The sequence below is a fragment of the Mirounga leonina genome, unplaced genomic scaffold, assembly GCF_011800145.1.
Source record: "Mirounga leonina isolate KUSES-001 unplaced genomic scaffold, KU_Mleo_1.0 Mir_129, whole genome shotgun sequence".
Lineage (NCBI taxonomy): Eukaryota > Metazoa > Chordata > Mammalia > Carnivora > Phocidae > Mirounga > Mirounga leonina.
Genome location: NW_023270323.1, coordinates 10,654,474 through 10,680,149, shown reverse-complemented (window position 1 = coordinate 10,680,149; position 25,676 = coordinate 10,654,474). Strand labels below are relative to the sequence as shown.

The 25,676-nt window shown below is 38.5% G+C and overlaps 1 protein-coding gene across 1 annotated transcript; it reads right to left on the bottom strand.

Annotated features, from left to right (window-relative positions):
* Nucleotides 1-4,474: 4,474 nt before the first annotated feature.
* HSD17B13 (hydroxysteroid 17-beta dehydrogenase 13) lies at nucleotides 4,475-25,143 on the bottom strand. The gene is made up of 7 exons (XM_035004566.1): nucleotides 23,528-25,143; nucleotides 20,020-20,127; nucleotides 19,067-19,198; nucleotides 17,068-17,174; nucleotides 14,823-14,960; nucleotides 11,457-11,573; nucleotides 4,475-5,293 (listed from the first exon to the last, which is right to left on the bottom strand). The coding sequence occupies exons 1-7, from the start codon at nucleotides 23,735-23,737 to the stop codon at nucleotides 5,203-5,205; spliced, it is 903 nt and encodes a 300-aa protein (XP_034860457.1). The 5' UTR covers nucleotides 23,738-25,143; the 3' UTR covers nucleotides 4,475-5,202.
* Nucleotides 25,144-25,676: the final 533 nt, after the last annotated feature.

Sequence of the window (25,676 nt, the reverse complement as noted above, 5' to 3'; positions counted from 1 at the left end):
ATTTCTCTTTCTGCTACTTCATTTTTAGTGTATAGAAATGCAATAGATTTCTGTATATTTTTATATCCTGTGACTTTACTGAATTTTTTTTTTCAGTTCTAGTAGTTTTTTGGTGGAGTCTTTTAACTTTTCTATAAATAGTATCATGTCATCTGCAAATAGTGACAGTTTAACTTCTTCCTTACTAATTTGGATACCTTTATCCACCCCCCCCTTTTTTTTGCCTGACTGCTGCAGCTAGGACTTCCAGTACTATTTTGAATAAAAGTGGTGAGAGTGGACATCCTTGTCTTGTTCCTGATCTTAGAAGAAAGGCTCTCAGTTTTTTTCATTGATTATAATGTTAGCTATGGGTTTTTTTTTAAAAAAAATACAACCTTTATTATGTTGAGGTATATTCCCTCTAACCCCATTTTTTTGAGAGTTTTTATCTTGAATGGATGTTGAATCTTGTCAAATGCATTTTCTGCATCTATTGAAATGATCATAGGGTTTTTATCCTTTCTATTGTTGATGTGATGCATCACGTTGATTGATTGAATATTGAACCACCCTTGCATCCTGAGAATATACCCTACTTGATTGTGCTAAATAATTTTTAAAAATATATTGTTTTTACTTTGCTAATATTTTGTTGAGGATTTTTACATCTATGTTCATCAGAGATATTGGGCTATAGTTTTCTTTTTTTGTAGTGTCTTTATCTGGCTTTGGTGTCCATGGCAATCCTGGATTCAGAATAAATTTTGGAGCTTTTATTCCTCTTCTGTTTTTTGGAATAATTTGAGAAGAATAGATATTAACTCTTCTTTAAATATTTGGTAGTTTCAGGGACGCTTGAGTGGCTCAGTTGGTTAAGCATCTGCCTTCTGCTCAGGTTGTGATCTCAGGGTCCTGGGATCAAGTCCCACATGGGGCTCCCTGCTCAGCGGGGAGCCTGCTTCTCCCTCTCCCCCTGTCCCCCAGCTTGAGCTCTCACTCTGTCTCTGTCAAATAAATAAATAAAATCTTAAAAAAAAAATTTTGGTAGTTTCACCTGTGAGTCCATCTATCTGGTCCTGGACTTTTGTTTGTTGGGAGTTTGTTATTGTTGGGAGTTTTTGATTACTGATTCAATTTCATTTGAACAAACTGTAATCAGTTTGTTCAAATTTTCTATTTCTTTCTGATTCAGTTTTGGAATGTCATATATCTCTAGGAATTTATCCATTACTTTTAGGTTGTCCCAATTTGTTGGCATATACTGTTCATAATACTCTGATGATCCTTTGTATTTCTGTGGTATTGGTTGCTATTTCTCCTCTTTCATTTCTGATTTTATTTGATTCCCACCCCTCACACACACTTCATGAGTCTGGCTAAACGTTTATCAGTTTTCTTGATCTTTTTAAAGAACTAGCTCTTGGTTTTCTTGACCTCTTCGACTTTGTTTTTTTAGTCTCCATTTCATTTATTTCTGCTCTAATCTTTATCATTTCCTTTCTTCTACTGGCTTTTGATTTTGTTTTTTCTTCTTTTTCTAGTTCCTCTGGGTGTAAGGTTAGGTTGTTTGAGATTTTTCTTGCTTCTTGAGGTAGGCCTGTATTGCTATAATCTTCCCTCTTCAAACATCTTTTGCTGCATCCAAAGATTTGGGACCATTGTGTTTTCCTTTTCATTTGTCTCATGTATTTTTTTTTAAAAGATTTTATTTATTTATTCATGAGAGACAGAGAGAGAGACAGAGGCAGAGGGAGAAGCAGTTTCCCCGCGGAGCAGGGAGCCTGATGCGGGACTCGATCCCAGGACCCTGGGATCATGACCTGAGCCGAAGGCAGATGCTTAACTGACTGAGCCACCCAGGCGTCCCTCATGTATTTTTTAAAAATATTTTATTTATTTGAGAGAGAGAATGTGAGAGTTGGGGGGAGGGGCAGAGGGAGAGAGAATCTCAAGCAGACTCCAGGCTGAATGCAGAGCCTGACACAGGGCTCAATCTTACGACCCCAAGATCATGACCTGAGCCAAAATCGAGAACTGGATGCTCAACTGAGTGAGTCATCCAGGTGCCCCTGTCTCCATGTATTTTTTGATTTCCTCTTTGGTTTCTTGGTTGACCTATTCATTGTTTGGTACCATGTTACTTAGCCTCCATGTATATGTATTCTTTCCAGATTTTTTCCTGTGATTGATTTCTAGTTTAATACTGTTGTGGTTGGAAAATACACATGATATGATTTCAACCATTTTGGATTTGTTGAGTCATAAGAAATTGGAAACATCCAGGGCACCTGGGTGGCTCAGTTGGTTAAGCGACTGCCTTCGGCTCAGGTCATGATCCTGGAGTCCCGGGATCGAGTCCCGCATCGGGCTCCCTGCTTGGCGGGGAGTCTGCTTTGTCCTCTGACCCTACCCCCTCTCATGTGTTCTCTCTCTCTCATTCTCTCTCAAATAAATAAATAAAATCTTAAAAAGAATTAAAAAAAGAATTAAAAAAAATAAAAAAAAGAAATTGGAAACATCCAAAATGTCTATTACAAAGGAATTGTTAATTATAATCATTTAGTACTATGAGCCCAAGAAAAAGGATGAGGTTAAACTCTACTGAAAGAAAAGGCTGTTTGTGATACATTGGTAAGGTAAAAAAACAAGTTACAGAATATAATGCATGTTATCAAACTATTATGTAATACAAATGGTAAAACATACAATAAAGGAATGTAATGTATTTATCATATATATGCTTATATATGCATTAGAAAATGACCAGAAGGTTGTGCATTAATAACTTGACCGCTGGGGAATGGGATTGTGGGAGGTAGGCTTATATTTTCTACTTTACATATTTCTCTTTCGAAGTTTTGTAATCACACTTTTAAAATAACACATTTTAAGCTTCACTTATACAGTTCTTAGTTTTATTTATTTTTTTAAAGATTTTATTTATTCATTTGTCAGAAAGAGAGCAAGCGAGAGAGAGTACAAGCAGGGGGAGCGGCAGGCAGAGGGAGAAGCAGACTCCCTGATGAGCAGGGAGCCCTATGTGGGGCTGGATCCCAGGGCCCTGGGATCATGACCCCCAGCTGAAGGCAGACAATCAACTGACAGAGCCATCCAGGTGTCCCTACAGTTCTTAGTTTTATTTTTTTTTCTTTCTTTTTTTTTTTTTTTTAAAGATTTTATTTATTTATTTGACAGAGAGAGACACAGCGAGAGAGGGAACACAAGCAGGGGGAGTGGGAGAGGGAGAAGCAGGCTCCCCGCAGAGCAGGGAGCCCGATGCAGGACTCGATCCCAGGACCCTGGGATCATGACCTGAGCTGAAGGCAGTCGCTTAACCAACTGAGCCACCCAGGCACCCCAGTTCTTAGTTTTAAAGCAAGGAATTAAAATGTCATCATGGGGACGTCTCTCTCTCTGACAAATAAATAAATAAATAAAATCTTTAAAAAAATAAAAATAAAATGTCATCATGAATAAAAATTATTGCCAAAATATCTAGGAAAAAACAAATCTCAAAACAATAAAACTCTGCTCAGTGCCACACACAGAAAGAATTTAGTAAGTCATTTGATAAACCAACACTTCTACTGTCAAAGAAGCCAAAGTTGAGAGAACCCTGGGACCCTTAATACCTGCTAGTTCTAGCTATTACCATCCAGATCCTTGCTTCCTGAAGGAGATTCATTGAGACTGAGAGATTAAAAATCAAAGCTCTATTTTATAACCACAAGAGGTTATTTTTTTAAAAGCACAACATATTTATCATTTGTTTTTAAGAAATTTTTATTAATGATTTGTGTTTAATCATTCATTTTTAATAAAAACAGGCAAATAGTTGATGGAAAAGCAGTCTATTATATATGAGAAAAACACAAAAACAAGATTACTCTTGATGAGTAATTACTCATCAAGTAATTGATTAATTACTACTTGATGTAGTGGGAATCAGATCTTTAATTTCTTTTTTTTTTTTTTAAGATTTTATTTATTTATTTGACAGAGAGAGAGATAGCGAGAGCAGGAACACAAGCAGGGGGAGTGGGAGAGGGAGAAGCAGGCTTCCCGCAGAGCAGGGAGCCCAATGTGGGACTGGATCCCAGGACCCTGAGATCATGACCCGAGCCGAAGGCAGACGCTTAACGTCTGAGCCACCCAGGCGCCCCGGGAATCAGATCTTTAAAGAGAACACTCTTTTATCTCTTAGATCTACTGTCTAGTATTGGGTAGTCAGCCTAATTCTTTTTTCTGTGTTAGTTTTCATTTTTGAAGCTCAAAACTATCTAAACATCTCTGGTACCAATGATATGTGAAAGCATAAACTACAAATAAAGAGGGGTTTATCCTGGGGTTAAAATTTCAGATATTCGGGGCGCCTGAGTGGCTCAGTTGGTTAAGCGACTGCCTTCAGCTCAGGTCATGATCCTGGAGTCCCAGGATCGAGTCCCGCATCGGGCTCCCTGCTCGGCAGGGAGTCTGCTTCTCCCTCTGACCCTCCCCCCTCTCATGCTCTCTCTCAAATAAATAAATAAAATCTTAAAAAAAAAAAAATTTTCAGATATTCTGAGATTCAAGGAAAGTCAGGTTTTATAAGGTCATAGTATTTTAAGAGGTTATGAAAAGGGCAGAACGTATAGTGTCCACTCTTGGTGGATATAAGAGCGATACAAAGGACAGAATCAAGCAAGAAACTACAGAATACCGTTGCACTGTTTTGGGCTGCTGAAAAGGGAGAAGCCAGTGAAAGCTTCCAGATGTTGAATTTCACAGAAGTAACCTCTTTGTCCCTCGGAGCACTGCAGCCTGCTTAAACCTCGTCTCTAACTGCTAGCTCACATGGCGTACATGTTGACAAGGTCTTCAACCTTCCCTGTGTAAGTAACTTCTCTTTGCATTTACTCTCCGGGAGGTGGCTTTGTTCCCATTGAAGCAGAAAGAAAAAAAAGTAAAATATCTGAAGAAAAGAGGCCTTCTGAGTATGTTTACATAAGCACAGAAGTTTTTAAGGGGCATGGAATGAAACTGGATCTGACTGTTAAAGCTACATTAATATTCTTGAGATAGACAGGTAATTAGTCTTGTTCCTTTGCTGCTGATGTCAAACTAATGTGTTTTTTTTATATTAACAGTATTGAAAAATGTGAAATTAAGCTTTGAAGCATTGATTCTAAACTTAGATTTACATCATTAAGGTGCAGACATCTCTGGCTGGAGCTCCATTATTCATTTCATTTTGGTTTTGTGGCCAATCACTGCTTCAAACTGAATGTTCTGTAAGTGATTTATAGCTGCCAAGGCACGTTCAGGAAGAAATCTGTATAAAAAAAAGATTAAAAATTCTCAATGAAAAATTTTTGACACGAGAGTTCTTTTTTGTTGTCCTTTAAAATACAGAGAGTTATCTGGTTTGCATTTAATCTTCCTGTGTTCCTCCTTTCTTCTTTCACATCTACCCCTCTCTCGTGTGTGTGTGTGTGTGTGTGTCTTTTAATATTATAGTTCAAATACTGTGGACATATAAAGAAAACACTGATATAAACCATTCTTCAAACCTTCTCATATTAGTGAAATCTTATAGGAGATTTCATATGATAAAGATCTGAAACTGAAGGTCTGGACTTATTGCTGAAACTGTCAATGAATCCTGATAGGAAGCATTCACAGAAAGACACCACCAGAATATCTATTATACACCTTATAATACACCTATTATATACCTTGTAAGCCCCATGCAGGGTGTAGAGATTACTTAAAAATAAAAAAAAATCTTTTAAAAAATGCTAAGGAGATAGGATTATTTACCCAGAGGACATAATCTCAGCTTTCTTCTGAGGGACAGTTTATGATAGATTAAAATTGTATCAATGAGAAGATAGACAAAAGTACTCAAAAAACAGCCACGGCCTGAGCAGCTTACTGTTGAGCTGAGAGACTAAGAGGAGAGGAGAGGTTGTCTTGGAACAATGGATGAGAAATATCAGCCTTCTCTAACTAAGGGCTATAACTGTGAGGAGGATTCGTGTGGGCTGGAATAGTGAAGGAGAACTTCAAAAGTGTTCAAGGACAGGTAAGATTTGAGTAGGCAGATGAAAGGAAGAGCGTATGTGTGAATATAAGAAGGCAGATGTAACACATTCTGCAAAGAAAATCATATTGAAAACCACTTTGGTGTTGTTGACTAATGCAAGATTTACATCCTTGCCTCAGGTCGGGTAGAAGATGGATGAATAAGCAAAGGGGCAGGGAGAAAGACAAGTATAAGAGAACCTGTATGGGCTTTTTAACTATCCTTACAAAGAAACCTCCATACTAGTAACTGCATCTGCTCACAAAATTGTCTATCTCTATAAAAGGAATTATATGTGAAGAAGATTAACAGTAAGTGCCTATTGTTGAGTAACAAACCATCATGACAGCTCCACAATAATACCAAATATTTTGAGACTCTTGTTTATGTACAGACATACCTATTCTCTAACTCTGACAGTATGACTATGCTTAGTATCTTGTTCATAAGCAAATATGCTATGATTTTTATTTTTTCAATATTAATATGACGTGTTTTGAGCCCTAATTGAGGAGGAATCCCATGAAACTCCTTTCCTACAGTTGCTTAGCAGTAAGACATTTAGTCAACTCTTGAGATGATGTTGCCATGAGGTCGAGGTTATGCTAACTTAAGTTAGTCTACTGAAGCTAAAATGGAAGACTGAAATTGATGCAGTGATGCAGCTTGTCCCCTGTTCTTGAATTGTTCTATTCCAAGGTAGCACAGTTTATGTGGATTGGTTTCAAAATGACCCAAGGTCTTGTGAAGTTATTATAGTTATCTTCTCATTGATACAATTTTAATCTATCATAAACTGTCCCTCAGAAGAAAGCTGAGATTATGTCCTCTGGGTAAATAATCCTATCTCCTTAGCATTTAAAAAAAAATTTTTTTTTTATTTTTAAATAATCTCTACACCCTGCATGGGGCTTGAATTCACAACCTCGAGATCAAGAGTTGCATGCTCTACAGACTGAGCCAGCCAGATGCTCTTTTTCCTAGAATTCAATGTAAGTTCTGTTTCCTAAATCTTTAATATCTGACTTCTGTGCTTTTTTAATGGCAGGGGCCTTACTTGCATTATCTTATTTTTATGGTAAGCTTAGAAAGGAGGTATTAGCACCACCTCCATTTTATATATGGAAAATCTGAGGCCACAGAGGTTAAATAACTCATCCATGGTTAAAGAACTACTAAGTGGTAAAGTGGTTTTTCATCTTAGGTGGAGCCTTCATCCTTAATCACTTTATCATATCGTGTTTCTTTAAAAACAATCTTTGCTTCAGTTAGAACAGCCTCCAGCAGAGATGATATGGAAATCATAGAGGTGGCAGAGAATATCATATAAGTACTGAAAAACAAAAAACTATCAACCTAGAGTTCTATATCCAGTGAACATATCTTTCAAAGCTTAGGGCAAAATAAAGAATTTGTTAAACATCCACGAGGCGAAAGAATTCACAACCAGCAGAACTTCTCTGAGAAAATGTTAAAGGATACTCTTCAGGCAGAGGGAAAATGATACCACACAGAAGTCTGGATCTACACAAATGAATAAAAAGCACCAGAAATGTTAACCACATGCGTAAGCACTTAAGAATTTACCTCGTTATTTAAAGATCTTTAAAAAAGTATTCGCTGTTTAAGCAAACAAACAAAAACTGTAATGTGTGTTTTTTTTTTAACATATGTAGAAGTAAAATGTATGACAATCATAGTGTAAATCAGAGGGGAGAGATAGAAGTATATCATTGTAAGGTTCTTAGACTATACATGAAGTGGTATAATATCATTTGAAGGTTGACTATGATAAGTTAAAGACACATACTATGAATCCTAAAGCAATAACTAAAGTAACAAAACAGAGAATTATAGCTAGTAATCCAAAAAAGGAAATAAAATGGAAACATGAAAATATTCAATTAAACCAAAAGGAGGCAGAAAAAGAGAAAAAAGGAACCAAAAATAAATGGAACAAATAGAAAACAAATAGCAAGCTTTAAACTTAGCTTTAAATTTAACTATGTCAACAATCATATTAAATGTAAAGAGCCTAGGGGTGCCTGGGTGGCTCAGATGATTAAGCATCTGCCTTCAGCTCAGGTCATGATCCCAGGGTCCTGGGATCGAGTCCCGCATTGGACTCCCTGTTCAGTGCAGAGCCTGCTTCTCCCTCTCCCTCTCCCTCTGCCATTCCCTCTGCTTGTGCTCTCTGGCTCTCTCTCTCTGTCAAATAAATAAATAAATGAAATCTAAATAAATAAATAAATAAATGTAAAGAGTCTAAAAACCCCCAATTAAAAGGGGTTTTATAAAATTGGATTTTAAAAAAAAAGAACAAGCTATATACTACCTACAAAAACACATTTCAAATATAAGGAAACAGGTTCAGAGTAAAAGAACAGAATAGGATATACTAAGATAACATTAATCTAAAGAAGCTGAAGTGGCTATATTTTTTTTTTTTTAAAGATTTTATTTATTTATTTGACAGAGAGAGACACAGCGAGAGAGGGAACACAAGCAGGGGGAGTGGGAGAGGGAGAAGCAGGCTTCCCACTGAGCAGGGAGCCCGATGTGGGGCTCGATCCCAGGACTCTGGGATCATGACCTGAGCCGAAGGCAGACGCTTAACGACTGAGCCACCCAGGTGCCCCTGAAGTGGCTATATTAATATCAGTATATTTTACAGCGAAGTATGTTTCCAGGGATAAACAAGGTTATTTCCAACACGACAGAGTAGTTAATTCATCTAGAGGACACAATAATCCTAATTGCTATGCACATAATAACAGGGCTTCAAAATATGTGAAGCAAAAATGGAAAGAAAAGTAAAGAAAATAGACAAATTCACAATTATAGCTAGAGATTTTGAGACTCCTTTCAATAACTGATAAAACAAATAGTCAGAAAATCAGTAAAAACACAGAAGATTTGAACAACACTATCAACCAATTTGACCTAAGCTGACATTTACAGAACACTCAACAATACAGAATACTCTTCTCATTCTTTTTGGGTGCATATGGAACACTTATCAAGATAAACATATTCCAAGCTTAAACATGTCTCAATAAATTTAAAATATTAAAGTCATACGAAGTAATTAAATTAGAAAACAGAAAAATCTCCAGAAAATCTCCAAAAAGCTAGAAATTAAAAAATGCATTTCTAAGTAACCCAGGTTACAAAAGGGAAATTAGGAAGTATTTTGAACAGAATAGAAATGAAAACATAACATGTTAGAATTTGAGAGACAGAACTGAAAACAGTACACAGGGAAATTTTATAGTATTAAGTGCCTATGCTAGAAAAAAAAAATCAACGGACTCAGTTTCCACATTAACAAACTAGAAAAAGAAGGGAAAATTAAATGAAAAATAGTCAGAATAAAATAAATAATAAAGATCAGAAAAGAAATTAGTGAAGTAGAACACATGAAAAATAAAAAAAATACATGAAAAATAAAATAAACCAAATGCTAGTTCTTTGGAAAAAAATCAATCAACTGATAAACCTCTAGATAGACTGAAGAGAGTAAAAAATCAAAAAATACAAATTGCCACTACCAGGAATGAGATATCCTAAAGATATTACAAGTACAATAAGGGAAGATTATGAATAAATTTATGCCAATAAATTTGACAATTTAGATGAAATGGACACATTCCCTGAAGGACACACATTACCAAGAACAAATAAGTAGCCTGAATAGCCCTATAGGTTTTAAAGAAACTAGATTTTTAGTTAAAACTTGTCTATAAAGAAAACAACAGGCCCAGATGGCTTCACTGGTGAATTCTACCAAATGTTTAAAGAAAAAATGCCAATCCCACACAAGCTCTTCTGGAAAAGAGGAGGGCATACTTTCCAACTTATTCTATGAAAATCAGACAAAGACATTACAATGCAGGGGTAGCTTATTCTTTAAAATTAATCAGTATAGTGGTGCCTGGGTGGCTCAGTCATTAAGCGTCTGCCTTCAGCTCAGGTCATAATCCCAGGGTCCTGGGATCAAGCCCCGCATCGGGCTCCCTGCTTGGCAGGAAGCCTGCTTCTCCCTCAACCACTCCCCCTGCTTGTGTTCCCTCTCTCGCTATAGCTCTGTCAAATAAATAAATAAAATCTTAAAAAAATAAATAAAATTAATCAAATTAATCAGGATAATACATCATATCAACAAATGGAAGTGAAAATGAAAAAAAATATGATTTTCTTAACACAGTTAGTAAAAGCATTTGATAAATCTCTCATCAAAATAGTAATAGAAGGGAACTTCCTCAACATGATAAAAAGCATCTATGAAAAAACATCTACAGCTAACATTATACTTAATTGTGAAATATTTAATACTCTTCTCTTAAGCTTAAGAGGAATACTTGGATGTATGCTTTCACCAATCCTATCTAACATTGCATGGAAAGTTCTAGCCAGTGCAATAAGGTAAGAAAAAAAAAAAAAAACCATACAGATTGGAAAAAAAGAAGTAAAAGTGTCTTTATTTGCAGACAATATGATCATCTGAAATAATCTATAAAAAAATCTGTTAGAATCTACAAAAAACTACTAGAAATGAATTTAGCAAGGGTGCTAAATACAAGATCAAAATGCAAAAATCAAACACATACTAGTAACAAACAATGGGAAATAGAAAACATTTTCTGAATGCCATTTGCAACAGCATCAAAACCATGAAATACTTGGGGATACATTTGATAAAAGGTGTGTAAGACTGTATGCTGAAAACTATAAAATGTTGTGTAGAGATATTAAAGAAGAGAAAAAAAAGGAAAGGTATTTTATGTTCTTTGTTTTCTTGGGTTGGAAGACTCAATGTTGTTAATGTCAATTCTCTCCCAGTTGATCAATAGATTCAATGCAATTTCCATCAAAATTCCAGCAGGCTTTTATTTTATTTATTTGATTTTTTTAAAGATTTTATTTATTTATTTGAGAGAGAGAGAATGAGAGACAGAGAGCATGAGAGGGAGGAGGGTCAGAGGGAGAAGCAGACTCCCCGCCAAGCAGGGAGCCCGATGCAGGACTCGATCCCGGGACTCCAGGATCATGACCTGAGCCGAAGGCAGTCGCTTAACCAACTGAGCCACCCAGGTGCCCCTCCAGCAGGCTTTTAAATAGACCCTTTATTTTTAATTACATCGTGTTCTCTTTAAACTGCCTTTCCTTCAGTTGGAATGGTCTCTAGCAAAGATTAAACTGAGATGGTAGATGTGGTAGAGAAAATGAATCATTCTTTTTTTTATAGACTGAAAAACACAGTAACAGAGAAAACGTAACTGTTCTCCCCAGGCACGGGGTGGGCGGGGGGGTGGGGGTTCCACAGCAACTTTCACAGCTGAAAGACTCTTCATTATAATGAAAGCTCTACTGCTGTTTTAGCATTTTAGATGTTTTGTGCTGTACTTACTTGTCTAGTATTATATAGATATTGAAATATGATGGAACAAAAATCATCTTCTTATTGGTAAGTATTCCATCTATCAAGCTTCTTGCAACTGCATCTGTCTCCAAAAGAGGCCATAGTCTGTGATTAAGAAGAAAAAAGTTTGGTTCTTATTGTTGTTGGTGTTTTAATTATTAAAGGCAGGAAAATTACCTTATCCTGTCACCAAATTAGGATTTAAAAGGTTCCAGGATTCACTGAACAAATGTCACCTGCTCCCCCCACCCCACACATTCCATGGGGATGTTTTGTTATCACAATCTTAAACTTTCACATCCAGTGGGCATGTTTTATGGCTCACTCAGTTAAAATATCAAAAGGGTGAAGGGGTGCCTGGCTGGCTCAGTTGGTTAAGCATCTGAGTCTTGATTTCTGCTCAGGTCATGATCTCAGGGTCCTGGGATGAAGCCCCAAGACAGGTTCCCTGGGGAGCCTATTTGAGGATTCTCTCTCCCTCTGCCCTCCTCCTGTTCGTGCTCTCTTTCTCTCTAAAATAAATAAATAAATAAATCTTTAAAAAATATATCGGGGCGCCTGGGTAGCTCAGTCATTAAGCATCTGCCTTTGGCTCAGGTCATGATCCCAGGGTTCTGGGATCGAGCCCCGCATCGGGCTCCCTGCTCTGCAGGAAGCCTGCTTCTCCCTCTCCCACTCCCCCTGCTTGTGTTCCCTCTCTCGCTGTGTCTCTCTCTGTCAAATAAATAAATAAAATCTTTAAATAAAGTTTAAAAAAATAAAAAATATATCAAAAGGGTGGAGAGGAATTGGAGATACAGGTGAAGAGGCTCCAGGCAAGAAGAGTAGCAGGTGGGATTATTCATGGACAGAAAGGGAACATCTGACATCTTTCGTCAGGGCTTGTGGGATACAAAGCTATTGCCAAGCATACTTTCTTTCTTCTGGAGTTATCCCATAAAGCTGGATTGTTGTTGTTGTTGTTTTTGAAGATTTTATTCATTTGTCAGAGAGAGAGAGCAAGCATGCACAAGCAGGGGGAGCAGCAGGCTGAGCAGGCAGAGGGAGAAGTAGGCTCCCTGCTGAGCAGGAAGCCCGACTCGGGGCTTGATCCCAGGACCCTGGGATCATGACCTGAACTGAAGGCCGATGCTTATCGACTGAGCCACCCAAGTGTCCCAAAGCTGGATTGTTTTGAAGGCATTTAATTCTTGAGGTCCATCTCTGAATTGCCTATGCTACAATTTAATGAGAGTTCAAGATATGCACAGGGAGTATTGCATTCCAGAGGCGTGACCTTGCATATACCGAAGACTGTGTATGTGAGTTCTTGAGAAGCATTTATAACCACAGGCTCAGTGTAGAATTACCACTAGTGCAAGATGATGAGAAGAAATTAAAATGTAAATGGATTGAAAATGTTACATCAAAACTAAGAAGTCTGGGCACGGGTTGAATGGAAAAAGGTTGCATAGAAGAGTTAAGTTATAACTTCCTTCCCTGACATGTTCTGTGATTTACTACAGATTATTTTGTGATTTAGGTTTTCATGGCATTGAGTAGCAAACCAGCAGAGAGTAATATAAATCAATACCTTTCTAAATTATTGGGTTCTGCCTTTTCCCTCCCTGATTTTTCCTACCTGGTTTCTTCAACCCAGTATCTGAGCCAAGCCTAACATTAGTATATGAATATTTTAGCCTTTGCCAACAGGATTCAGAATCCAGCAGTCTGGGTCAATCTTCAGCTTTGCCTGTCAGCCCCTAGAGTCACCCCCAGGCATCCACATTACCTGGGATCACACTAGACTTACTCTTCTCATCTCTTGTGTCTTCCCCACCCAGTGGACCTGGTACGCTTGGCCCATACTAAGCCTGAATGCTTACCAAGAAGGTTTTACTAGGCCCAATTTGCTGTTTAAGAAAACTGAATCCAGAGTCCAGTCATACCACAGTATTTACTTAAATATTGTGTACTTGTTAAGTGCCTATGATCTAGCACTATTAAAAACTCCACTGCCAGGGAGTGACCACAGCTCCAGAGACCACACAGCTAATTTAGAGTTCAGAGTCAGTAGCTTCAAATGAGGCTAAGTTTAAAGGAGAATTTGTTAGCTCTTTTGAATGAATATATTTGGACTAATTCCCCTTTAGTAATAAATTGGCTTCAGATGAGCAAGCTTAGTGTATTTTGTTAACCTGCAGCAGAATATATACCAGAATTGAGGCAAATTTGTGAAGGTGTCTGAATTTTAGGGCCCATCTCCTCACCTCTCTGCTTTTTTTCCTCTCCTTTCAGGACCAATTTCTCCTCTCTTATGGTTTCTATTTTTTTTTTAATTCTTTTTTTTAAAGATTTTATTTATTTATTTGAGAGAGAGAATGAGAGAGAGAGAGAGCATGAGAGGGGGGAGGGTCAGAGGGAGAAGCAGACTCCCCGCCGAGCAGAGAGCCCGATGCGGGACTCGATCCCGGGACTCCAGGATCATGATCTGCGCCGAAGGCAGTTGCTTAACCAACTGAGCCACCCCGGAGCCCCTCTCTTATGGTTTCAAATCCTCCCTTACCAGAGACAAAGTTCTCATAGAAATTCCTCTTGATTAAAGGGTTAGGGGCTCAACTTATTGCTGCTCCTAAAAGCATCTACATATTTACGGAGGACAAGGAGGTAATGGTCATCAAATGCTGGGATTATATTTAATACATCAATGTTTTCCAAACCTGTCTCCAGACTTACCTGGCAGGTATGCTTGCAAAGCAAAGCAAAGCAAAACAAAACATCTCATTCTTGGAGCTCATCTCAGTCTAATCTCTAAGGAAGACCCATAGAGTGTTTATTTTCTATGGAATCACAGGTGATGATTCTTAGGACCAGACAAGTTTGAAAAATGTTGGAGTACTTCCTGCTAGTACCGTGGAAGATGGAAAAGGGGCATATATTTGTACCTTTCCATACTCTGAGGAGAATGAACCATGAATGGGCGAGGGGGATGTTATGTAACATTCATTTTTGGAGTGGGGTTTCTAAGAGAGGACACTCTTGACATCCCTGAGCACACCTCTCCAGCCTGTCCCACCCCCTCTCATTCCCTCTTGGCACCCGAGTGTGTTGAACCTTTCACCTGGACAAAAATAAACACCCAATTGCCTAACTTGTTGGCAGTTGGTCACTCCTGCCAGTCATCAATGCATTTTCCCCCTTTGTTCGTCTAATTTCAAAGTGAAAATTTAAAGGCAGCACAACATTAAGACGAAACATTTTTCCTTTTTCATTCTTTTTCCTATTTTCTCAGTTGATCCACCTAAAAATTTCTTGTACAGATTTCATATCAATTTCTCATGCCATATTTTCATCCTAACTTGACTTTGACCTCACCTTGTGCTTGGGTTTTTGGTGAACCCAGTATTTACAAAAACTGGGCAGAGACACGAAGTTTTGATTCCAGTTTTCCCCAAGGTTTCAAGTTCTAATGTCAGAGCTCTGTGGAAGCCGACAGCAGCAAATTTGCTGGAACTGTAAGAGAATTACCCACCATCATTGCTAGATTTCTGTAAGAAGGCAATGCTGACTTGGTTTGAGAACAAGTAGAAGCCAACGTCCCAAATCTTCCACTTGGTCATCGATTTTCATTTACATTTTCTTACATGATTTTACAGAATTCTGAACGTACCGATTTCTTACTTAGCAATGATAGCAATAGAACGAATCCTAGTAATATATTAACTGCCTTACTGCTCGCTTTTCCACCCTAGTGTAAGGTTTTCCATTCAATCTTCAAACTGTTTTCTAATTAGTTTTAATTGCTATTTTTATTTTAAAAAATATGAAACAGGTAAAACATATGTAGAAAAACTATGTAATAGTATCTACACTGAAACTTCTGCGGGACTCTCCACATTTCTCCTCTCTTTCTTGTTAAGTGAGTTCCTAGTTTCTCTCTTTATCCTGGAGGCCGCTTTGACTTCTTAATTTCATTGTCAAAATCTGGAGTAAAAAGACTTTAGGTGGTATGGGTGTGCCTTTAGCATATCACTTTATCTTCTTTGATTTTCTCACTTTTATTTTATTTATTTATTTATTTATTTTTAAGATTTTTATTTATTTTATTTGAGAGAGAGAGAATGAGAGATAGAGAGCATGAGAGGGAGGAGGGTCAGAGGGAGAAGCAGACTCCCTGCTGAGCAGGGAGCCCGATGCGGGACTCGATCCCGGGACTCCAGGATCATGACCTGAGCCGAAGGCAGTTGCTTAACCAACTGAGCCACCCAGGCGCCCTGATTTTCTCACTTTTAAATGCAGGTTATAAAATATAGGGCTGTTTTGAGAATTAAATTGTATAGCATATGCCTTATAACTTCATTACCTATAAGAATCTATATAAATGTTCATTGTATTTTTGACCCAGGTGACAATAAAAACAGTGAAATTAAAGGCCAGCTGCTTTCTTAAGGGAGAAGCAAAAAAGGAAAAGTATTACATTGGGTTTCTACATTTCTAGACATTAAAACAATAGCAAATGTTTAATCTGTGACATTCTTACTTGTGTTTTAAGATGGTAGAGGCCGTTTGAAACAACCATGTGTGTGCAATGACCCCTAACTGACGCTGAAATTGAACTAGAGTGACCACATTCAGCGTCAGAAGTAATTTTGTCCATGACTCAGTTTAACCTTGAATATGATGTATAAGTACATAATAAATCTATTAATTACCCACACCTTTCCACTGATACTCATGTGTTGGCTGTTACAAAAAGAACTGGACCAAATGAGGGGCACCTGGGTGGCTCAGTCGTTAGGCGCCTGCCTTCGGCTCAGGTCATGATCCCAGAGTCCTGGGATCGAGCCCCCCATTGGGCTCCCTGCTCAGTGGGAAGCCTGCTTCTCCCTCTCCCACTCCCCCCGCTTGTGTTCTCTCTCTCGCTGTGTCTCTCTCTGTCAAATAAATAAATAAAATCTTTAAAAAAAAATAGAAAAAGAACTGACCAAATGTTACCAAGTTAAATTTTCTATGAGGTTGATATGAAGCTGAAGTAAGCAAATGAGATGCCATTGAAGGAGTTTACAAGGCAAAGAGATTTTGCAAATAGTGTATCCTCAGGGCTCCCAACCTTTTCTCTTTGTGTCCTTGGTAGATCATGGAGTGTACTCTCTATATCTTTTAATCAGCTAGAGGCTTTCTCTCAATCTCTCTCTCTCAACACACACCATCTTTCATGGCATGAGCACAGTGGAAAATGTTTTGGGGCAGGGCTCACTCTGGTTAGCTAATCTTGGGTATGCAGGTGATGCATACGTTTATGTTCATTTGGACTTCTGTCTGTTTTACTTCTTAGTCTGTGGTTCCCTGTTTCTTTTATCAACATGTACTCATTCCAGGATACGATGGAAACATACTTGGCATTACATTTCATTGCTCTATAGAGGAGCTTTCAGAAATCTAAAAATATTTTAACAATTACAACCAGTTTCATTGTTTTAGGAGAAGTCATTTTGTAAAAGTTTATTCTAGACTACTATGTAAATTCTGTAAATAACCCTGCCACGAGGATTGGAATCTAAGGTCTAATAAACCCTTGAAAGAATATATAGTTATATCATTGCTGGAAAATAATACTTACCAATATGGAATAAGATAAGGAATCACTCCATGGCCACACACTGAAGCCACTGTGACAATGTGGCCATGATTTCTCTTCATCATGGATGGAAGAAGTGCTTTTGTGATCTTAAAGATCATTGCAGAAAGAAAAAAAAAACCGCACAGGTGTTAGGTTTCTAAATTAGGTAGTTCTCTTTTTAAGAAAAAATAGCATTTGAGACTTCTAAGATGAAATGAAACGTGTCAATATTCCATGATTACTTCCATATAAATGACAGAAATGAAAAAGATTGAAATGTATTTGTTTAAGGTGGCATTGAGGGCTGTGTACTAAGTATCATATGCTAAGAACTCATCTTAATATTTCCCCTTCCTTCCTGGGGCGCCTGGGTGGCTCGGTCAGTTCAGGGTCTGACTCTTGATTTTGGCTCAGGTCATGATCTCAGGGTCATGAGATTGAGCCCCATGTTGGGTTCCGCGCTTGGTGCAGAGTCTGCTTGCGATTCTTTCTCTCCCTCTCCCCCTACTCATGTGCTCTCTCTCTCCCTCTCTCTAAGTTACTTAATTTAAAAATCTTTTTTTTAAGGTTTTATTTATTTATTTGAGAGAGAGAGCATGAGCAGGGTGAGGGACAGAGGGAGAAGCAGACTCCCTGCTGAGCAGGGAGCCCGATGCGGGGCTCAATCCTGGGACCTTAGGATCATGACCTGAGCCAAAGGCAGACACTTAATCAACTGAGCCACACAGGTGCCCCAATAATTAAATCTTAAAAAAAAATTCCCCCATCTTCCCTTCAGAAGGAATCAAATATCTCCTTTATGGATATATCATCGCAATAATATCAAGGGAAAAATTCAGTGTTTTCAGAACCGAAAAGATCCCCTATGGTAATCTGGTATCATGTAATTTTTTTTGGTTTGGGGCTTTATAATTCTAATGAGAAGAATTGAAATCTTGTGTAACTATATCAAGGTAAGTAGGAAAAGCTGGGTTTTATCCTGATCCACAATCATTATCCATCATGATTAGATTTAGTATCTCCCTATTTGTAACATTGTGTATTATATATTGATGTTACAGGAAACAAAAAGTCATTCTTTATCTCCAAAAAGCTTTCACTGTTTTGAGAGAAATATCAATATTTTATGAGAATTTTATGAACACACCCTATGGACCCTATACAAATCCACAGAGCCAGAACTGCCAAACTAAGCCACTCCTAAATTTCTGATCCACAGAAACTCTGAAAGGAAAACAAACACTTATTGTTGCTTTCAGCCACTAAATTTTGATATAATTTGTTATGCAGCTATAGATAACCAACACATGAGGTCTCTATGTAGTTTGGTGGGCATAATAATCAATCCTCATTAGCATGTGTGAGTGGTTGGGGCAGGTGCGGGGGGACACATATCTTTTTCTTCTCTTCCAGAGTCCGGATTTGCTCTAGGTTCTATACCTAATATTGAGGCACTGGAAGATTAATCCATATAAATGCTTTCTACAGAGTCATATTTCAGTTTTCTGATAACCAATTATAAGAGGTCTGTAGAGCCATATATCTAAGTTCAGGCATGGACCTAGAGCTTATCTGAGTCCCATGCAGAAAAGTTCCTAACCCCGATATACATTCAAGTAGTGATTTATGTTGTCCTTTCCGTTCTAAAATTCCATGGTACGAGGTCACAAGTGAATGTATATTGTATATATTTCCTCTAAAGCCCTGAAAAGATGTACACTGATACCCTTAGCATAGCTCCACAAATATATTGAGCACTTGGTCCATCCAGGCCATGTTTTGTGTTAGATTCCTGGATAAGAGAGACCAACGAGCCTACATTCTGGTGAGTTGTGTCCTTTCAAACTCTGTGCCCTTCTCTCAGAGACTCCCCCACTCAAATTAATTTGGTGATTCTTGATTTAAGGCAAATATAAAGGTGTGAACTTAACTACAAACTTCATGTACCTTAGGGGGAGGTGTGAGATATGCACAAACCAGAAATGTTTCTCACACTCACCCAAAAGTGTCCTAGGATGTTGACCTCAAAAGTTTTGGTAATCTCATCATCCTTGGTACTAAGAAGGTCAGCTGGATATATTGTCCCAGCATTATTCACCAGGATGGTTACATCTCCCACTTCTTTCTTTACCTTTGAAATGGAAAAAAAACACATTCACTGGATGTGTTATAGAAACTCAAAGTTTTGGGGGAAAAAAAAAGAAAAGAAACTCAAAGTTTTGGGGCTTATGTCACCCAGGGATTAGATTCTTTAATCCACTTGATGAGAGCTCTCAGAGTTCAGGCAGGAAAAAAACTTGTCTATAAAGTGAAATTAATATTTGTGTCGATTAATTGATATTATCAGTCCTGACCAAATATGTTCTTAGTGCTGAGTCATCTTCGTTCTACCACCTACCAGCCATGTGACCATGGACTGGCTAAGCCCTCTCAACCTCCGTTTGCTTATCTGGCAAATGAGGTCAATAGGGTTATTGTAGAGATCCAAGGATGCAGTCGTTTATCAGAGTGCTTGGTTCACTGTATTTGATATCTACTCTTCTAAAAACTGTTATAATAACTATTAACAATTCATTTTCTGTAGAAGACTAGATTAGCAGCAACATAAAATCCCCTAGGGAAAAAAAAATTACAGATAAAAAAGGCATTACTGCAAAAGTAATAGGACTAAATTGAAACTAGAAAGTGATCCTTTCTCCTGGGACTAAATCTCTTCTCTGTCACTCCGTACCACTGCTCAAACTTCTGATCAGAAAGAAATTGACCGATAACATGAAACAGTAAGAATAGGCAGAGTTGAGTGGATTCTATGCAAGGAAAAAATAAATGCCCTTCCTTCTTCATACAACTTCCTCAGTTCCAATCCAAATCAGGCAGCCAAAAAGAACCTTTACATTTTCTATGTCAATGGATACAAAATTATCTGAAGAAATTTGTATTCTGAAGTCTCACCTGCTTTACAGAGTTATAAATGTCTTCTCGGTTACCGCAGTCCACCACATAGGCGTGCGCAGTGCCCCCCAGGTTCCTGCATTCGGCTGCCGTTTCCTCAACACCGCGCTGTAATTGGGAAAGACAAATGCAAAAGGAGGTAGGTCAGTTAGGGGACAAGAGTGGGAGAGAAAGAACTGGAGAAGAAGTTTCTTTAAAGATTAAAATTCATGTCCAAAGTGCCCTCCTTGTTTGTACGAAGTTTCACGAGAGGCGCTGCTTGCGTAATGGGCCAAGAGCTTTTACCTGGCTTTTCTGCCGGTGAGGGCGCCTACCGGTCACGTGTCTTCACCTTGTTTGGCTTCATTCTCAACAGCCATTCTGAGTCAAAGCGGAAACAAACAAACAAAAAGTCCTTCATGTTTCGCTAGCTTTTTATCTTGGGTGAGAGGGTTCTCCAGGAGGCAGTTTTTCTAAAGCAGGCTGCTCTCACAGCTAGAACGTGCTTGAAAGATGTTGCTCTTTGTGGGGTCATGGAAATGTTTGAGGACAAAGAAGAGAAAACTCAGTTTTTCATTTAACGTATATTTGTTGAGCACCAACCATGTAATAGGTAGTAAAGCAACTCTAAACGAGTGGTAATTTTAAACTCTTTGCCTCTGCCTGTCATAGGTTTCTCGATGATTCTAATGTAACCCTCTAGGAGGGAAGGTGAAAGAGGGATCCTTATTTGAGGAAGACTTTCATAGGGAGACAAACTACTCTTGGGGATATAATCTTGTGTGCAAGTGTTCTGGAGTAAAATGGGGAAGGGCCACTGGATGGAGTCTTATCTATGTAACTATTTCGCAAGTATAATAATAACTATAGTAACTTTGTAACAACTCCAGGACATGGCGATGGAGAAACTTTTCAGCCTAAATTCAAAGACCTTTTTTCCTAAGGTAAAATCGTCCTGATGTTTCTTGACCTGCATTTCTGGAAAATGAGAATTCTTTTCAAGTTTTGACCTCTGTTAATTTTTTTTGACCTCTGTGGATTTATCTCAATAAAATTCCACTTTTTCCTCTCACAATTTATAGACTCTTCTCTGTGATAAAGAGGCAAGGACAGCTGCAAGCCCTTTTCTAACACTGGGATGTTAGTTGTGTGGCTGTTGCTTGGGACAATCCCTGAATGAGTGGCAGGGGGGTTCCCTTAGCCAGCACACCACCTCCCTTGTGTCCTCCATATCCCACTACCTCAGGCTAAGCCCCGGAGCAGAAGCCTGAAATCCCAAAGAATAGACACGAACAGAAATTAGGACATGTAGTCACAGAGTCAGTGTCCCCTCATAGCCTTTTGGGGCTTGCAGAAGAGTGTGGAGGGAGGACAGGAGCTCTTTCACCAATTTAGGCTTCACCTGGTAGCTTGCTCATTGTCAGATTACAAGACCCACCATGCATTCTTTTGTCTCTCGATTCATGGTCAGTAGAGAGCATTAGTAACCAGAGCTTTTGTCAGAGGCTTTGAAGAATCAAAAATGTGTCAGTCTTATAACCGAGCTACAGAACTGCAAAATGTAATGCCTTGTCTTTTTGTAAGCAAAATAGTTGCTTTAGCTTCAACTCCGGCTTGCATTGTTTACTCCACTTTTCAGTTTTCCTAAAGCAACAGTTTAGATTGAGTGAGGGCAAACCACTAGCATGATTCCTTAGGTAAGGCAAAAGAAGCCAGCCTTAACAAAAAGGGAGTTGGCACCTTCCACAGGTAAAGGAGATCTGAGCTATATTTGCAGCCTTAGAGTGAATCATTTAATACCTTTAATGTTTAACCATAAAATCCAAGGATTCAAAGAAATCCTGTGAAGTTAGGTGACTTATCCTTCAGGCATAATCTTAAATAAGTCATTTTTATTCCTTGTCACTGGAACTTTAAAAAATGTAGTAAGTATAATCCTCTCCCCAAAAACACACATCTGGAAAGATCCAAAGGTTAGATTTTATCAAGTCTTTTTCATGGATCTATACTTATTTCTATCTTTTTGATGAATGCTTGAGAACAGCAGACAACAGTTGTCTCAATTGGTAAATTCTTGTCCTCTTCTAAAAAATGCTTTGGAATCTCTTCAAGGACCAAGCCGATGCCAAATCACTTTCATGTATATCAACTCATCTATTAAATGCCTGTGTCTGTTACATGGAAATGTATCAACTTTTCCTTGTATAGTATTCTTTACTGTCTGGAAAGAACCAGAGAAGAACTACTTTTCTAAGTTCAGGTGACATTTCTTTTTAAAGATTTTACTTTTAAGTAATCTCTACACTCAATGTGGGGCTCGGATTTATAACCCCAAGATCAAGAGTCACATGGTCCACCAACTGAGCCAGCCAGGTGCCCCCAAATGACGTTTTTGAAGGCTTTAAGAAATAGGGGCCAACTGGATGTGATAGCAAAGAACATCAGAGAGTAGTAATATAATGGCAATTAAGATCTCACTGTGATTTGTGGAAAACCTGATTCCTAAAACTTTACAGTTTTTCCAATCTTAAAATCCTGTAACATTTTTCTGTGTATATTTTCATGGCCTTACCAGAATTCACAAGTTTAGGGGAAATGATACAAAATTTCAGTTATTTCAGTTTTGAGTAGCTAATATAGTGTTTATAAATAACAGTACAAGAAAAATATGAATGCTCAAGAGAAAGCCTGACCCACTGCTTGTGGGTTTTATTTAACATGACTAATGTTTACTATGGCCAGGCATTGTTCTAAGCACTTAAAATATTCACTTGTTTAATCCTCTTGCCCAGGAGTCCACAAACTATTCTGTAAATTGCCAGAGAGTAAATATTTTAGGATTGTGTGGATGTGAGGGGAGGCACTAAGAAGTTCTGTCTTATGTTCTTTTTGGTTTTTTATCTGGTTTTGCTTTGACATGCTTTTAACAATATAAAAAACATTCCTCGCTCAACACCCTGCCCAAGGACCAGGTTTGGCCCCGTAGCTGTAGTTTGCTGACCCCTGTTCTTGCCCATTCTGTGAGGTATTATTTCCATTTCAAAGATAAGGAAACAGTGGGCGCCTGGGTAGCTCAGTCAGTTAAGTACCTGCCTTTGGCTCAGGTCATGGTCCCAGGGTCCTGGGATCGAGTCCCGCACTGAGCTCCTTGCTCAGCGCGGAGCCTGCTTCTCCCTCTCCCCACCCTTCCCCCCCACTTAGTGCTTTCTCTTGCTATCTCTCTCTCTCTAATAAATAAATAAAATATTTTTTCAAAAAGATAAGGAAACGGGAAGCTTGGAAGTAGCCTGGCTCCGAGTCTGTGTTCTCAACCTGCATATGATGGCATAAAAAAAAAAAAAAAATCACTGCTTAGTTCTCAGTTATGTTCCCTTTGTCAAACCATCCCAATGCATATGTAAAATATGGCACTGGAGAGTTTATGAAACATTGAAAAAGAAAAATACAAAGGTAAGCAGCTGCTAAGTCAAATAATTTTTACAACATGTCTTACTTGTGACTTTAAAAGATGGGCAAGTGAATGCATTACCTTATTAATATCCCACAGAACCAGTCGGCTCTTCCGTTTTGCAAATTCATAGGCAGTCCACCTGCCTATTCCATGCCCGGCTCCTGTAATGAGAACAACCTCCCCCGCCACAGATTTTCTCCTTCGGGGAAAGAAAACCTTCACCAGTGCCTCCAAGTAGGAGTAGATGATGGTGAACAGAAGCAGGAGGAGACCGAAGATGATATTCATGGCTCTGCTCTGTATTCTTCTCTGGCTCAGTCCTTGTCTAATGCCAGCCACCCTCTGCACAGAGATCCCGGAAAGAGCTGCGCTCCAAGTGTGGATGGGACTGGCAGAAGCCAGATTTGCCGCAGGCTTTGTCCACGTGTTCTAGTAGGTTGGAAACACCTGAGTTTGGAAGTGATGCAATTGCTACCCAAAGCTTGGCACAGGGACAATGGAATCCTGGAGAAAGTGCTCTGTGGACTTCCTTACCGAGAAGCAGTTCTGTGCTGTGTTGCACAGTGAAGTTTCACCTCTAGAAATAATTCTAAAGAGAGTGCATCAGCTTTTGGTAGTCTCTTGGTATCTCCCTGTAAACCACTGTGTGTGTGTGTGTGTGTGTGTGTTTAATTGAAGGAAAAGGAGAAAGAGATACTATCTTCAGGAGACTTAAAGTATGGACCAACCAACCTTAGTGTGATTCATTTATTCATGAAAGCTCAGCATCAATATTTCAGTGAACTAATTATTTTACAGGAGATGCCCATTTCCCTGAAAACCTCATAAGTTTGGAGGAGATTCGAGGTTATATAAAGCAAGCAATTCCCTCTGTGATACTATGGGAATTAGCATTAGATCAGGAGCCAAGTCTCCACTTAAAAGTGATGCGATTTCCACTTGATCTTAGCCAAAGGGCTAATAAAAGTGGTGCGACTTCCAACACCTCCAAAGTAGAAACAACTCAAGTGTCCATGAACAGATGAATGGATACACAAAATGTAATATATACATACAAGGCCATATTATTCCTTTTTTTAAATGTATGCAATTCTGATACATGCTACAACATGCATGAACCGTACAAACATTATGCTAGGTGAAATTAGGGCCACAAAAGGACAAATATTGCATGACTCCACTTAAATGACCTAAATTAGTCAAATACACAGGGACAGAGTATATTTTTCTGTGTATATTTTCATGGCCTTACCAGAATTCACAAGTTTAGGGGAAATGATACAAAATTTCAGTTATTTCAGTTTTGAGTAGCTAATATAGTGTTTACAAATAACAGTACAAGAAAAATATGCTCAAGAGAAACCTTGGTTATCAGGAAATACCACTCTTTGGAGACCATGAAATGATAAAGTTATAGGATTTATGTACATTACTATAACCCACTGTTTGTTTAATCTAGCTACAGTAATCTGCCAAGTACAAGTTGAGGAATATAATCTCTTCAAATAAATACTTTTCCCCTCCTTTCTGGAGAGTTCATTAGTACATCGTCAAATGTTCTGTGTACTGCCAAACTGATAAAGCAGTGTTAGGTAGTCTTAAATATCTTGTAAACTTCTTGAGGCTCCTAAACCTAGGTTTGTTTGTTTTTTTAAGATTTTATTTATTTATTTGAGAGAGAGAGAGAGTGCACAAGCAGGGGTGAGGGGCAGAGGGACAGAGAAAAGCAAGCTCCCCACTGAGCAGGAAGCCCGATGTGGGGCTCAATCCCAGGACCCTGGGATCATGACCTGAGCCGAAGGCAGATGCTTAACTTACTGAGCCACCCAGGTGCCCTGAAACCTAGTTTTTATCCAAACAATCCCCAAGTTCACATCTTATAGAGGTCTCAGCATATTTTTGGTTTATGAAACCCCTTGCTTCATCTCTGCATATCAATCCAACTTCTTTCCTTATAGTAGCAAAGAGAGGGTCTTGATCTACTTCTCAATATTTCTTTCCTCGTTCCTCTAGTTATTCTTTCCCTATTAATTCTAACTTCTTCCTGCCTACAGAACCTGTCTCTTTTGCTTTCAACTCCTTTCTGTTCTCTACCATTGTAAAAATATTCTGTGAAATATTTTTCCACCCCACGCCTGTTTGCTATCCCATCTTTCATATCTTACTGTCAAAGTATTATACAGTGATTACCTCTGTTTTCTGGCTACCCATTTCCTTGGGGGAATAG

What these genes read in the sequence shown, in the direction of transcription:
- HSD17B13 (XM_035004566.1), bottom strand. Translation starts at nt 23,737, where the DNA reads ATGAATATCATCTTCGGTCTCCTCCTGCTTCTGTTCACCATCATCTAC. An exon ending in ACCAAAAACCCAAGCACAAG is followed by an intron (nt 11,574 to 14,822) that starts GTGAGGTCAAAG and finishes TCTTAATCACAG; the next exon opens with ACTATGGCCTCTTTTGGAGA. An exon ending in ATCTATATAATACTAGACAA is followed by an intron (nt 5,294 to 11,456) that starts GTAAGTACAGCA and finishes TTTTTTATACAG; the next exon opens with ATTTCTTCCTGAACGTGCCT.